Source organism: Coregonus clupeaformis, chromosome 17, assembly GCF_020615455.1.
Source record: "Coregonus clupeaformis isolate EN_2021a chromosome 17, ASM2061545v1, whole genome shotgun sequence".
NCBI classification, from domain to species: domain Eukaryota; kingdom Metazoa; phylum Chordata; class Actinopteri; order Salmoniformes; family Salmonidae; genus Coregonus; species Coregonus clupeaformis.
The window spans coordinates 49,090,139-49,105,976 of record NC_059208.1 but is presented as its reverse complement, the minus strand read 5'-3'; the positions used below and the strand labels follow the sequence as shown (position 1 = coordinate 49,105,976).

The 15,838-nt window shown below is 45.3% G+C and overlaps 1 protein-coding gene and 1 pseudogene across 2 annotated transcripts in view; one reads left to right on the top strand and one right to left on the bottom strand.

Moving 5' to 3' along the window:
- The first annotated feature begins 2,949 nt into the window (after positions 1–2,949).
- Positions 2,950–5,986, top strand: LOC121586638 (annotated as a pseudogene).
- LOC121586637 (serine/threonine-protein phosphatase 6 regulatory ankyrin repeat subunit A) overlaps positions 5,963–15,838 on the bottom strand; it is a 65,624-nt gene continuing 55,748 nt past the window's right edge. For both annotated transcript variants that reach the window (XM_041903522.2, XM_041903521.2), the window contains exons 24-28: positions 14,470–14,618; positions 14,257–14,339; positions 12,503–12,585; positions 12,257–12,348; positions 5,963–7,111 (exon numbers count right to left, since the gene is read on the bottom strand). In XM_041903522.2, coding sequence (XP_041759456.1) covers positions 6,804–7,111; positions 12,257–12,348; positions 12,503–12,585; positions 14,257–14,339; positions 14,470–14,618 — 715 coding nt within the window. In that variant the 3' untranslated portion in view covers positions 5,963–6,803. The remainder of the gene's footprint in view (positions 7,112–12,256; positions 12,349–12,502; positions 12,586–14,256; positions 14,340–14,469; positions 14,619–15,838) is intronic.

Sequence of the window (15,838 nt, the reverse complement as noted above, 5' to 3'; positions counted from 1 at the left end):
TTCAGAATAAGGTTCTTATTCTCAAACACCCCCTTTTCCGCACTTGGCCTTCTCATTACCGAAACGGCTAAAGAGCTCAAATTGGGGAAAAGTCCGATTTTATTTTATAATAATTGTCTAATAAAAAATATATTAGAAATATTGATTTGTTTATAAACTGTTACAGTAATGAGAATTTTGTGAAAATGTTGGTAAAAAACATAATATCTGATTTAAATCAACTAGAATAATTATGAAATAAATAAGTACAGATCCTAATCTCAGTGATTCAAGAGAAAATGCTGTGAACAATGACACTTGAGAATGTATGTATTTTTGACAGTTTCATGAGAATTAACCATATTGTGGGATGAAGCAGAAAACCAAAGGGGAGCTCGGGGGTATAAATGCACACTTAAAGTGGAACTGAAAGCGTTTTAGCAACATGAAAAATTATAAAAATCTGTTCATATACACCCCCAGGAAGAATATGACGCCTTTTTTTTTTTTACATTTTCTGAGAAGCGAGCACTTAGATATGGTCATTTTCACGTGTTCATACTTTCATATAATGTTTGGGAATGACGTAGAGTAAGGCATTTGTAAAAAATTCTATAGCAATATAGCGGGAAAGTGGCCGTGCATTTGGACAATTGATAGACACTGTAGTAAATCAAATCAAATAAAAACTGGTCTGTCTTGTCCAGGGCTGTGTACGTTTTTATGTTCTGGAAAGTACAATTAAACAGAAACGGTGCTGTACTGAACTACCAGTTGAAAAACGAGGAGGGGTTGGGTTGTGGGTTGGGGAACGCTATCAGCATGGCCACTTCTCTTTAAATATGTCACTCATTGCTTTAAGCCACACCCACCCAACGGGAGCAAACGTACTTCAAAGTCTGTTTAAAAACGATTTTGGGAAATGTGTTGTTCAGTACAAACCGTTCCACAACGTAGCAAACATTCAAGCGAACTGAACGCACCTCAGGGTCCGGACTGTGCACAGACCAATGCGCCATAGCCAATCAGAGCTACAGTAGGCCCAGGGATGTAGTGCTGCTGGAGTGCTAGGTAGCCATTCCCATTCCCATTCCATTCCCTCACTTTTCTCAATTTGAGAATACACAGAGCTGGTAAAAATATTTCTGGAAAATTATTTCTGAAGCTGAATCAATGTCCTGCATGATCACATAATGATGAATTAGTGTTTTACATAACATAACCTAATATAATACGATAGCATAGCATAGTAGTAGGGCTATAATGTTGGCCTACTGTTAAACCAAAAACACCTCATTTCTAGTGAGATTTTAGGATGGTAGTCACATTTCTTTTCTCATCTGGCCAAAACTCGGAACAGCACGCCACTAGGCAGGATATATGATTTGATTGAAACAAAGTACAGAAAGGCTTATAGTTTAACACCATCTGCTCTAATTAGCTCAAGAAACAGTAATTCAAGAAGATCTAAATGCATATTCGGTATGAAAATGTATGCACTCATTAACTGTAAGTCGCTCTGGATAAGAGCGTCTGCTAAATGACTAAAATATTCAAATATTCCCATGACACTGATTGAGATCAAATGATTGAAATGCAGAGGCAGTTTGGACATTTCACCAGTAAAATGTGAAGAATTGTCATTCACTGATTGACAGTGATGATGGCCTATTTTGAAGTTAGTTATGCCTAACTTGGTGTTTAAGGGAATAAAAAATTGAACATTTTATTGAGACAATATGTGTGGGCAGAGGCACTGCTCCAGAGTCCAATGGCGGCGAGCTTAACACCACTCCAGCCGACGCACAGCATTGCGCATGGGGATCTTAGACTTGTGTGCGGCTGCTCGGCCATGGAAACTCATTTCATGAAGATTCCTACAAACAGTTATTGTGCTGACGTTGCTTCCAGAGGCAGTTTGGAACTCGGTAGTGAGTGTTGTAACCGAGGAGAGACTATTTCTACGTGCTACAGCACTCGGAGGTCTCATTCTGTGAGTTTGTGTGGCCTACCACTTCGCAGCTGAGCCGTTGTTGCTCCTAGACATTTCCACTTCACAATAACAGCACTTACAGTTGACCGGGGCAGCTCTAGCAGGGCAGAAATTGCTAGCTAACAACTGCACCTCTAGCTGTACTTGAGTGAACCTAGAAGGAACTTGTGGGAGATAGCCCGTACTAGTCACCTCGACACCATGCTCTCACATACGCCATAATAGGCAAATACAATGTTGCATCCTCTAACTAGCTCCATGATATTTACAGTGAGCTGCTGCCCCGTAGCGGTCATGCTGCAGTACTGCATGGGCTGACACAGGAGAACACGCCCTCAGACCAGCCAATCACCGAAGGCTGGAACAAAGACCGGTGCACTTTCCAAACAACCAACTGCAAGGATTCAACCCGTAGGAACAATACAAATTAATTTGCGATACAGTAGCTAGTTACAATGTAACAACAACGTGTTAATATTGTATCGATTTAATCAACGACTAGACTTCTGCGAAACTCAAAATTTTATTGTGAAGCAGGTAAGAATTAGTCAAAAACAACCTCAAGGTATTATACTGAACAAAAATATAAACGCAACATGTAAAGTGTTGGTCCCATTTTTAATAAGGTGAAATAAAATATCCCAGAAATTTTCCATATTTACAAAAAGCTTATTTCTCTCAAATTTTGTGCACAAATTTGTTTACATCCCTGTTAGTGAGCATTTCTCCTTTGCCTGGAAAATCCATCCACCTGACAGGTGTGGCATATCAAGAACTGATTAAACAGCATGATCATTACACAGGTGCACCCGATTGGCTGCGCCTCTGCCCAGTCACGTGAAATCCATGGATAAGGGTCTAATTTATTTATTTCAATTGATTGATTTCCTTCTATGAACTGTAACTCAGTAAAATCTTTGAAGTTGTTGCATTTATATATATTTTTCAGTATATTTGTTCAACGAATCGTTCTGACTATAAGAAGTCAGAAGTTCCTGGGCACTGGTCATTCCGCCATGTCCCTCCGTGTCCTCCTGGCAGTGGTGGTGGCTGTTCTCCATCTGTCCCCGGTAACGTTAACCCGGGCTGGGGACAGGACAGAGGGGACTCCCGACCCATCCTACGTGGCCGCGGTCTATGAGCACCGGGTGATTCTGAACCCGGAGCCGCACGTGCCTCTGTCCCGGGACGCGGCGCTCAAACACATGATGAGGAACCTGAAGGTCTATGAGGAGCAGGCCGCGCGGGCGGCAGAACAGGTATGGTACACCTTGTTCCTTCACAACACACAGAGAAACAACCTCCACGCATCTTTCTCTTTCTCAAAAGCCTTTATTGGCATGGAAAGTGTTATACATTGCCAAAGCAAACATAGATACTCTCTCCAACTCTCTCTTCCAGGGGGCTCATATCATAGTATTTCCAGAGGATGGTATCCATGGGTTCAACTTCAGTCGTCTGTCCATCTTTGGTTACCTAGAGACCATCCCTGACCCACTGACTGAGGACTGGAACCCCTGTACACAGCCTGACAGACACAATCACACTGAGGTATAAATTCACACCTTTACTTACCACTGTGGATCCATATCTAACGTCATCAAATGTTAATGCGTGTTCTGCCCTGTTCTCTCTCAGGTCCTCCAGAGTTTGAGCTGCATGGCTCGACATCACCAACTCTACCTGGTGGCCAACATGCCTGACCTCCAGCCCTGCCCTCTCACCCCCCCTGTCCCCCCGACGGGCACTGGCAGTTCAACACTGATGTAGTCTTCAGGTTGGTAGTAAATGTTTTGTTTTAAACACGTTTGTTGATCCTGTGAGAAAAATGTATTGTACGGGGAGCACTACATGTATTGTAAACCTCCAGAGGTTCTCTTGGAATAGGGGTGTTCATTTGTATTGATTTCCAGAAGCTTTTTAGTTATACAGGAGGGACTTTCAATTATGTTTTTGCTTTTCGCCCAAAGTGCACCATACCATCAACCATTCTCTATAGGACTTTATTTGATTTGTATAACAATTGTATTACTTTTACACGATGATTTGGGTTATATAGATTAACATTAATTTTATTTTCCCATTCACTGCAGGTCTGATGGTTCCCTGGCGGCTCGCTACCACAAACAAAACCTGTTCATCGAGAAGGAATTCAATACCCCGCCCAGACTAGAGGTGGTGACCTTTGACACGCCATTCGCCGGACGGTTTGGGGTGTTCACCTGCTTCGACATCATGTTTTACGACCCTACTATCAGGCTACTGGAGCAGGTACACACACACCTTTTCCCACAATGTTTCATTATGGATCCAAATTAATTCATCAAAAGTCTGTTAATGTCTCTCTCTCTCCCCCCTCCCCCCCCAGGGTATCAGACAGATGGTCTTCCCCACAGCCTGGATAAATACGCTTCCTCTACTAACAGCGGTTCAGTTCCAGAGAGCGGTCAGTCTGGGAGCTAACGTCACTCTGCTGGCGGCTAACCTCAGGCATGACAGCAAGGCCATGACGGGCAGCGGCATCTTCACCCCTAGTACTTCCATCTACCACCACGCCTTCCACCCCCCTGGGGAGCCAGAGGATGGGAAGCTGCTGGTGTTGAGGATACCTGTACTGGACAGTGACTGGCTGGCAACACAGAAGCAGGCAAAGGGGCAGGGGGAGACAGGAGGAGAGGGTGAACCTCTCTCTGCCGTTCTTCCTTCCCTGTCTACCACTCCCTCCCCTTCCCCCACTCCCTCCCCTTCTCGATTCAATGCCTCTATGACGGGTGACCCGTTCTCCTTCGTCCTGCTGCTTGATTCAGAGGGTCAGCTGACTGTGTGCAATGGTCCACTCTGCTGCCACCTGCAGTACCGACGGTCCACACAGGGTGGCAATACAGAGCTCTATGCTCTAGGGGCGTTCGCTGGCAATCACACAGGTGCCAGCCATTATGCCTTGCAGGTAGGGAGAAACATTTACATTACATGCATGCATTACAACCAGGGTTTGGGTCAATTCCATTTAAATTCCAGTCAATTCAGGAAGTACACTGAAATGTAAATGAATGAGAAATGTAAAATTGGAATTTGGTTTACTTTCTGAATTGAAATGGAATTGACCCAACCCTGATTACAACTTAGATTTGGAACTGGTAGGGATCCTGTGTTGGTGTATACATGCAATGTGTGTTTTATTTAATTCTCCAGCTGTGGTCTTAAATTTACATTTTAGTCATTTAGCAGACGCTCTTATCGAGTGACTTACAGGAGCAATTAGGGTTAAGTGCCTTGCTCAAGGGCACATCAACAGATTTTTCACCCAGTCGGCTCATGGCATTAATGATGAACCCCTCCCCCTCCAGGTGTGTGCGTTGGTCCGCTGCTCGGGGTCGGAGTTCAGCTCCTGTGGAAAAGGAGTGGAGGAGGCAGAGTCTAGAGTGGACTTCCGGTTGGAGGGGAAGTTCGGAACGCGTTACGTTTACCCATCTATGCTAGGTAGCGGCATGGTTGTAGATCGACCCGACCTGATCGAGAAGACTACAGATGGTCGAGTGGTCATGGAACACTCAGGGATGACCGTCGGGCTGGTGACCGCATGTCTCTACGGCAGGGTGTACGACCAGGACTAGGGTGTGTGAGAGAGTAAATGTTGTTCTCTGTACCGTTTCTGTTGTCTAAAATGACACCCTTTTCCCTTTAAAGTGGACCACATCATGACTGTTCCCTATAATATAGTTGAATACATCATGCCACCTATTCCCCATGTAGTGTGCATGCCACCTATTCCTCCTGAAGTGTGCACACCACCTATTCCTCCTGAAGTGTGCACTACCAAAAGCATTGGCTTGGTGTAGGCATGGGTTATATACTAGTCATTTCCTTACAAATCATTGAAGGAAAGTGAACAAGTGCACACCGAAGGAAGTTATTGGGACGCACCCCCTATTCCTTATGTAGTGCATACATGTGCTTCATCTATTCCCACTAATTTGGAGAACTCAGGCATTTTAAAATAAACTAATTGTTTTATTCGTTGTCATTATTAAGAACATTGCACCATATTAAGTCCATATTCTGTCTTTAGACTTCTGTCCCCTGAAAAAGGCAACGTTTCACACATGCACACTCGTGTTTCCTTTCTCAGGTACAGTGTAGAAATGTTTAGGGTGTGAAGTGTTAAAACTGACCGTACCTTAGTGACTGAGGCCTTACTAACTCCTCTCCTGGAGGAATCAACTATGAATCAGACAGTAGTAACTAGTATTATAACTCTCCTGTGAGATTCAGTATTGACTCAGCATTAGGAGGTGAACAGTGATAAATTCTGTCTCTGTTTGTCCATTATAATAAATTAAACTCTTAGCTAAACAGACTAGTTTTATTCTAGTTATCATTCCACTCCTGTCATGCTAAACAGCTTTGGCATTTGACACGGAGTACAAGGAGTGGAATATTAGCTAAACACACTGGTACCCAGGCTAGAACAGACTGGTATCCAGAAAACCCCTAAAGGAAGAGATCTGGAGATACAGAGGAAAGGAGAAAGTAGAGCTGTAAAGTCTGTTGGTCCGTTTGGCTAGGCTTGTCCCTCTGCTCTCTCCATACGTACAGCCCCAGCCCTTTCATTGTCATAGGGCAGATGTTTGGTAGCAGACCAATCCTAGAGGACTGGAGCTACCCACCCTTGCCACCCAGTCCAGAAGACTCCAGTCCTCGTTTTCCTTTAGTATTAAAGCTCTTCTTGGTAAGGGACGAGAGGACAGAATGTAGTGGAGTGAGTGGTTTAGAGAGTAGATTCCTAAAATCCTGCCAAAGAGGAGGAGGTATATCCAAAGTAGGCGTGTCTTCAGTAGGTCTCAGAATCAGAGTCGTTAAATTCGTTATCGTCGTCGGGGGAAACACAGAGTAGGCGGTCCTGCCTGCAGTAAGAGGTGTGGTCAGGCCTCAGAGGGGGAGGGGACTCAAATGCTACTCCTTTTGATTGGTGGTTGGAGTAGTGATTGACAGATTGAAGCGTTGCCACGGTGACACGAGGGGAAGCATGAAGTGTTGCTATTGAGACCAGGGGAGAGGCGGGCAGCATGGAGTTAAGAATGAGAGTGAGACAGTCGGCTACATCTCTGTTAGGTGCACAGGACAGGGCTGGAGTATAACCTAGGGGGGAGAGAGAAAGGGAGGGTGAGTGTGTGCAGGGCAGGCCCCCCCATTAGGCAGGATTAGGCGGCAGATTGACGAGGGCAGCATTTTCCAAGGTAAACTGACCAATACACACCCCCAACAACATAACACCTCACATAATTCTGCCCCAAAACAATGAAAACTTCTCTCACCCAGTGGCATATGGGCTATTAAAGTGATGCCGGTCCAAGATAAGCAGTACCCACTTTGCCAAAGGAAAAATATGTATCTTGTCCATGCACAGCGTGCCTCCCCATGGTGCTGTTGGAGACGCAGCGCTGCTCCAACAATGCTCTGTCAGTCATCTAACATATATCATGTAGGCTAGCCCAGGGTTTCCCAACCCTCTTCCCCCCCCCCCCAGACGTTTCACATTTTTGCTTTAACCCTAAACTGGTACACCTGATTAAATTAGTCAAAGGCTTGATGATTAGTTGACTAATTGAATCAGGCCTGAAGAGAGGGTTGGGTAACCCTGGCCTAGCCTATACGGTAGAAAGAGTATGTACAGTTGAAGTCGGAAGTCTACATACACTTAGGTTGGAGTAATTAAAACTTGTTTTTCAACCACTCCACAAATTTCTTGTTAACAAACTATAGTTTTGGCAAGTCGGTTAGGACATCTACTTTGTGCATGACACAAGTAATTTTTCCAACAATTGTTTGCAGACAGATTATTTTACTTATAATTCACTATCACAATTCCAGTGGGTCAGAAGTTTACATACACTAAGTTGACTGTGCCTTTAAACAACTTGGAAAATTCCAGAAAATTATGTAATGCTTTAGAAGCTTCTGATAGGCTAATTTACATCATTTGAGTCAATTGGAGGTCTACCTGAGGATGTATTTCAAGGCCTACCTTCAAACTCAGTGCCTCTTTGCTTAACATCATGGGAAAATAAAAATAAATCAGCCAAGACCTCAGAAAAAAAATTGTAGACCTCCACAAGTCTAGTTAATCCTTGGGAGCAATTTCCAAACGCCTGAAGGTACCACGTTCATCTGTACAAACAATAGCACGCAAGTATAAACACCATGGGACCACGCAGCCGTCATACCGCTCCGGAAGGAGACGTGTTCTGTCTCCTAGAGATGAACGTACTTTGGTGCGAAAAGTGCAAATCATTCCCAGAACAACAGCAAATTACCTTGTGAAGATGCTGGAGGAAACAGGTACAAACTTATCTATATCCACACTAAAACAAGTCCTATATCGACATATCCTGAAAGGCCGCTCAGCAAGGAAGAAGCCACTGCTCCAAAACCGCCATAAAAAAGCCAGACTACGGTTTGCAACTGCACATGAGGACGAAGATAGTACTTTTTGGAGAAATGTCCTCTGGTCTGATGAAACAAAAATATAACTGTTTGGCCATAATGACCATCGTTATGTTTGGAGGAAAAAGCCAGCGCTTGCAAGCCGAAGAACACCATCCCAACCGTGAAGCACGGGGGTGGCAGCATCATGCTGTGGGAGTGCTTTGCTGCAGGAGGGAATGGTGCACTTCATAAAATAGATGGCATCATGAGGAAGGAAAATTATGTGGATATATTGAAGCAACATCTCAAGACATCAGTCAGGAAGTTAAAGCTTGGTCGCAAATGAGTCTTCCAAATGGACAATGACCCCAAGCATACTTCCAAAGTTGTGGCAAAATGGCTTAAGGACAACAAAGTCAAGGTATTGGAGTGGCCATCACAAAACCCTGACCTCAATCCTATAGAAAATGTGTAGGCAGAACTGAAAAAGCATGTGCGAGCAAGGAGGCCTACAAACCTGACTCAGTTACACCAGCTCTGTCAGGAGGAATGGGCCAAAATTCACCCAATTTATTGTGGGAAGCTTGTGGAAGGCTACCCGAAACGTTTGACCCAAGTTAAACAATTTAAAGGCAATGCTACCAAATACTAATTGAGTGTATGTAAACTTCTGACCCACTTGTGGAAGGCTACCCAAAACGTTTGACCCAAGTTAAACAATTTAAGGGCAATGCTACCAAATACTAATTGAGTGTATGTAAACTGCTGACCCACTTGTGGAAGGCTACCCAAAACGTTTGACCCAAGTTAAACAATTTAAGGGCAATGCTACCAAATACTAATTGAGTGTATGTAAACTGCTGACCCACTGGGAATGTTATGAAAGAAATAAAGCTGAAATAAATAATTCTCTCTACTATCATTCTGACATTTCACATTCTTAAAATAAAGTGGTGATCCTAATTGACCTAAGACAGGGAATTTTTACTAGGATTAAATGTCAGGAATTGTGAAAAACTGAGTTTAAATGTTTTTGGCTAAGGTGTATGTAAACTTCCGACTTCAACTGTAGCCTCTGTGGCCTTTTCTGTAGCCTGCAGGGAGACCAAATTTATGACAATGTCACGATACAGACACTTTTTAGGCCTACATCATGCGTGTTTCCAATGAAATAGCCGAAATGGCGCCCTATTTTTTATAAATAAAAAAATCGCATCGATGTGATTATTAATTAACATGTTAACAAACACACCACATCCTAAAAACAGGAGAGGTCAAAGTAAAATGGACAATAGCCTATGGAATGAAATTAGGCAATTAGTCAATTTCTAAGCTGATCATGGCTGAGAAGAAAATACGAACTGCATTTTCCAAGATAATGTTATGCCTGATAGAGATGGAACAGTTTCATTTTAATAATAACATTTTGTTTCTCAACATCATTGTCACGTGGTTAATAATAAAAATCTAAAAGTTAAAATTCAACTAATGCGAGAGCACCAGCATCTGCCATATTGACACATTGATACACCGTGAGCTATTGGCAGCTAAAGAAATGAGCACATGGAACTCAGAGATTGCCTATAGGCCAATGCAAGAGTAGGCCTATAACTTTCATTGTCAACTAAGTAAAAATACATAAAGCTGACAAATGCAGTTTCTTTCAATCGTATTCAACTCTCTACTCCGCCTGTCTGCCTCCCTTGCTATCGGTCTTGATTTGAGCATTTGCTAATGAAGTGCAACATTGTATAAAATCAATCAACTGGGTATGTCCCAAAGGGGTCACTATAGCAAACTTGCAACAACTAGCTGGGCCCTAAGAGTTTATTGCACCAGTGAGCTTGGGACAGACACAGCTGTTTTGCGCAAGGGAAAAGTGTTCAGGTATTTTATGACGTTCCCACTGGATATATGGGATCCTCAGAGCATGACATTTTGCTCTTTCACACCGAGGCTTGGTGATTATCGAGGGGGTGAGTGTTGGACCCAAAAAAAAAAAAAAACTGTAGCTAGGTTTCCATCCAATTGGCGATAGATTTTCAATGCGAATATTTTCAGATTCACTTAGGAAAAGAAATGAGCGCATTTTCCCACCACAGAATCGTTAACATCAAATTGACTTGTTGCGGATAAAACACTGTGTGTGATGACATAGCGCACATAAAAATACCTTTTGCGATTAAATTCCCATATACAAAAATTATTAGTCAAGTCTGTCAGGTATCAGGACTATAAAGCCAACGCAACTGCATGTTTTACAAACGGTAGGCTTCCACATGGACGGGCCGACACTGTAGGCCAGGGTTCCCCAACTGACGGCCCCCCACTGTAGGCCAGGGTTCCCCAACTGACGGCCCCCCACTGTAGGCCAGGGTTCCCCAACTGACGGCCCCCCACTGTAGGCCAGGGTTCCCCAACTGACGGCCCCCCACTGTAGGCCAGGGTTCCCCAACTGACGGCCCCCCACTGTAGGCCAGGGTTCCCCAACTGACGGCCCCCACTGTAGGCCAGGGTTCCCCAACTGACGGCCCCCACTGTAGGCCAGGGTTCCCCAACTGACGGCCCCCCACTGTAGGCCAGGGTTCCCCAACTGACGGCCCCCACTGTAGGCCAGGGTTCCCCCAACTGACGGCCCCCACTGTAGGCCAGGGTTCCCCAACTGACGGCCCCCCCACTGTAGGCCAGGGTTCCCAACTGACGGCCCCCCACTGTAGGCCAGGGTTCCCCAACTGACGGCCCCCCACTGTAGGCCAGGGTTCCCCAACTGACGGCCCCCCCACTGTAGGCCAGGGTTCCCCAACTGACGGCCCCCCCACTGTAGGCCAGGGTTCCCCAACTGACGGCCCCCACTGTAGGCCAGGGTTCCCCAACTGACGGCCCCCCACTGTAGGCCAGGGTTCCCCAACTGACGGCCCCCCACTGTAGGCCAGGGTTCCCCAACTGACGGCCCCCCACTGTAGGCCAGGGTTCCCCAACTGACGGCCCCCCACTGTAGGCCAGGGTTCCCCAACTGACGGCCCCCCACTGTAGGCCAGGGTTCCCCAACTGACGGCCCCCACTGTAGGCCAGGGTTCGCCAACTGACGGCCCCCCACTGTAGGCCAGGGTTCCCCAACTGACGGCCCCCCCACTGTAGGCCAGGGTTCCCCAACTGACGGCCCCCCACTGTAGGCCAGGGTTCCCCAACTGACGGCCCCCCACTGTAGGCCAGGGTTCCCCAACTGACGGCCCCCCACTGTAGGCCAGGGTTCCCCAACTGACGGCCCCCCCACTGTAGGCCAGGGTTCCCCAACTGACGGCCCCCCACTGTAGGCCAGGGTTCCCCAACTGACGGCCCCCCACTGTAGGCCAGGGTTCCCCAACTGACGGCCCCCCACTGTAGGCCAGGGTTCCCCAACTGACGGCCCCCCAAGTTTTCTGATTTTTTTTTATTTTGGAAATCTGTTCCAAAGTATTCCTACACATAATAGAGAGATATGTGATCATAAACAAATGTAAGCAAGGTTTAAAAATGATTGTGTTTAGTTAAATATTATATCCGTTTGGGCTTCTTGCGGTCAATTTGCAGTCTACAAATTATTTGTAATTATGTTCCGGCCCCCTGACCATCCGCTCAAGAAGAAAATCGGCCCACGGCTGAATCTAGTTGATGATCCCTGCTGTAGGCTATAGCCTAGTCTACTAAACTACTTTGCGGGTATAAGAGGAGGGCGGCAATTTTTGGGGTCTCGCCTTGTGCGGCATATTGGCCAGGACCGGCCTGTATGTGTGTGTGTGTGTGTGTGTGTATGTATGCTTGCGTGTCAGTATGTATGAGAGTTTGAGGGTGTGTTTGTGACAGTATTATGATACTGACCATTCTCATCCACCGCTAGAACACTGGCTCCTTTCCCCAGCAGCTCCTGAACCACTACAGTCAGACCATTCCTAGCTGCTACATGGAGGGGCCTGAGAGAGGTCGTGAGAGAGAGGAGAAAGAGGGTGAGAGACAGACACGCACGCCGAGTGAAGTCATACTAGCCTAATAACATGCTAACTAATAACACTGTGCATGTTGGTGTTGTGGTGTGTTCCATTTATGAAAATCATTCAGGGTACGTACGTCTGTAGAGAAGTGTTGGTGCAGTTGATAAAGTTTCTGTCTGATATCTTCTCTAGTATCAACAACGCACTAGTCTCATGGCCCTGATGGAGAGAGAGAGAGATGGATAGAGAGAGGGTAAAACATTTAACAAACAGTGATTTGATTAACAATATACAGTGGCTTGCGAAAGTATTCACCCCTTAGCATTTTCCCAATTTTGTTGCCTTACAACCTGGAATTAAAATAGATTTTTGGGGGGGTTTGTATCATTTGATTTACACAACATGCCTACCACTTTGAAGATGCAACATATTTTCTATTGTGAAACAAACAAGAAATAAGACAAAAAAACTGAACTTGAGCGTGCATAACTATTCGTCACCCCCGAAGTCAATACTTTGTAGAGCCACCTTTTGCAGCAATTACAACTGCAAGTCTCTTGGGGTATGTCTCTAAAGCTTGGCACATCTAGCCACTGGGATTTTTGCCCATTCTTCAAGGCAAAACTGCTCCAGCTCCTTCAAGTTGGATGGGTTCCACTGGTGTACAGCAATATTTAAGTCATACCACAGATTCTCAATTGGATTGAGGTCTGGGCTTTGACTAGGCCATTCCAAGACATTTAAATGTTTCCCCTTAAACCACTCGATTATTGCTTTAGCAGTATGCTTAGGGTCATTGTTCTGCTGGAAGGTGAACCTCCGTCCCAGTCTCAAATCTCTGGAAGACTGAAACAGGTTTTCCTCAAGAATGTCCCTGTATTTAGCGCCATCCATCATTCCTTCAATTCTGACCAGTCTCCCAGTCCCTGCCGATGAAAAACATCCCCACAGCATGATGCTGCCACCACCATGCTTCACTGTGGGGATGGTGTTCTTGGGGTGATGAGGTGTTGGGTTTGCGCCAGACATAGCGTTTTCCTTGATGGCCAAAAAGCGCAATTCTAGTCTCATCTGACCAGAGTACCTTCTTCCATATGTTTGGGGAGTCTCCCACATGCCTTTTGTTTGTTTGTTTGTTTCTTTAAGCAATGGCTTTTTTCTGGCCACTCTTCTGTAAAGCCCAGCTCTGAGGAGTGTACGGCTTAAAGTGGTCCTATGGACAGATACTCCAATCTCCGCTGTGGGTTATCTTTGGTCTCTTTGTTGCCTCTCTGATTAATGCCCTCCTTGCCTGGTCTGTGAGTTTTGGTGGGCGGCCCTCTCTTGGCAGGTTTGCCATATTCTTTCCATTTTTTTATAATGGATTTAATGGTGCTTCTGATATTTTTTTATAACCCAACCCTGATCTGTACTTCTTCACAACTTTGTCCCTGACCTGTTTGGAGAGCTCCTTGGTCTTCATGGTGCCACTTGCTTGGTGGTGCCCCTTGCTTAGTGGTGTTGCAGACTCTGGGGCCTTTCAGAACAGGTGTATATATATACTGAGATCATGTGACACTTCGATTGCACACAGGTGGATTTTATTTAACTAATTATGTGACTTCTGAAGGTAATTGGTTGCACCAGATCTTATTTAGGGGCTTCATAGCAAAGGGGGTGAATACATATGCACGCACCATTTTTCCGTTATGAATTTTTTAGAATTTTTTGAAACAAGTTATTTTTTTTCATTTAACTTCACCAATTTGGACTATTTTGTGTATGTCCATTACATGAAATCCAAATAAAAATCCATTTAAAATTACAGGTTGTAATGCAACAAAATAGGAAAAACGGCAAGGGGGATGAATACTTTTGCAAGGCATTGTATGGTGCTTGTGTGTGTATTACCTTGCTACATGCCAGGTGAAGGGCTGTGTTCTTGTTAGTATCCTGTAGTGTGAGGTCTGCCTTAGCACTGCTCACCAACACCTCTATATGAGAGAGAGAGAGAGCGAGAGAGAGCGAGAGAGAGAGACCAGCAAACAGTTATATCAGAAGAGGTAAGGGATGAGGGATAGGTAGAGGGGACGAGAGGAGGAGGGGTAGAGAGTGTGTACTGACCTACAGCGTTGGTCTGTCCATTGTGCGCTGCCATCATCAGCGGTGTGGTCCGTGTGTGTGTGTCGGAGGTGTTCGCCTGCGCACCGTGACTCAACAACAAGGACACACACTCCACATGGTCCGAGAATGCTGCCGCATGGAGGGGAGACCTACAGCAGGGTGACAACACACACTGTTACACACACAGCTCACGTTCTGAGAGTATGTGTGTGTGTGCGTTTGTAGGGCCGGCCCTGGGCATAAGCCGCTTAGGGCCCCGTCCGCTAAGGGGCCCCCAACCCCCCCCCAAAAAACCTCTGTCGGGTCTCAACTTACTGTTGAGAGTTAGAATAGTAGAATACAGCAGGTGCCATTTAGAAATTTGGTTGTTTATCAGAAGTTTTTCTCGTTATGTCAGTCACAGACAGTCGCTAAATTAGGCCAATTTTTATGTATTTATTGTTAAGTGAGTCTAGCCAGCTATCTACACTTAGTTGAATTATCGAGCGGGCAAGAAGGGCTCGTGCCCATGGGCCCTGACCTCCAGGGGGCGCACATTGTTTTTATTTACTCTCACTAAGCTATCATATTAACATGGTCATGGCAAAATTCATGGCAACATTTGGAAAATTGCAGGAAATTCGTTTTAAACTGCAAAAATGTCTCTCCACCCTATGGCAAAATGTGTAGAATTTCAGGAAATTAACTATAAAACTGCTAAATGTTCTCTCTGCCCCATTGCAAAATTAGTAGAATTGCATGAAATTAGTTATAAAATTGTTAAATCTTCTCTGCGCCCCACGGAAAAATTTGTAGAATTGCAGGAAATTCATTATACACTTTTTTCCCCCTTCTCTTCACCGACAAGAGAGGGGGGACTAAAATGTTTTGCCCGTGAGGTGCAACATTTCGCTTAGGGCACCCAAAAGTCTAGGGCCAGCCCTGTGAGTGTGTTTCTGTGTGTGTGTGTTTAATAATTTGTGTGTAATAAAACACTACTGGACAGTTTATTAGGTAAACTGCTCGTTGATGAGAGAGGTCGAAGGAGAATGGCAAGAATCATGCAAGCTAACAGGCGGGCCACAAACCGACAAATAACGGTGCAGTACAACAGTGGTGTGCAGAACGGCATCTCGGAACAATTTGTCGGTCCTTGTCACGGATGGGCTATTGCAGCAGACGACCACACCGGGTTCCACTCCTATCAGCTAAAAACAAGAAGAAGTGGCTCCAGTTGGCACACAATCACCAACACTGGACAATTGAGGACTGGAAAAACATTGCCTGGTCCGACGAATCCCGGTCCCTGTTGCGTCATGCTGATGGCAGAGTCAGGATTTGACGTAAGCAGCATGAGTTCATGGACCCATCCTGCCTGGTACAGGCTGGT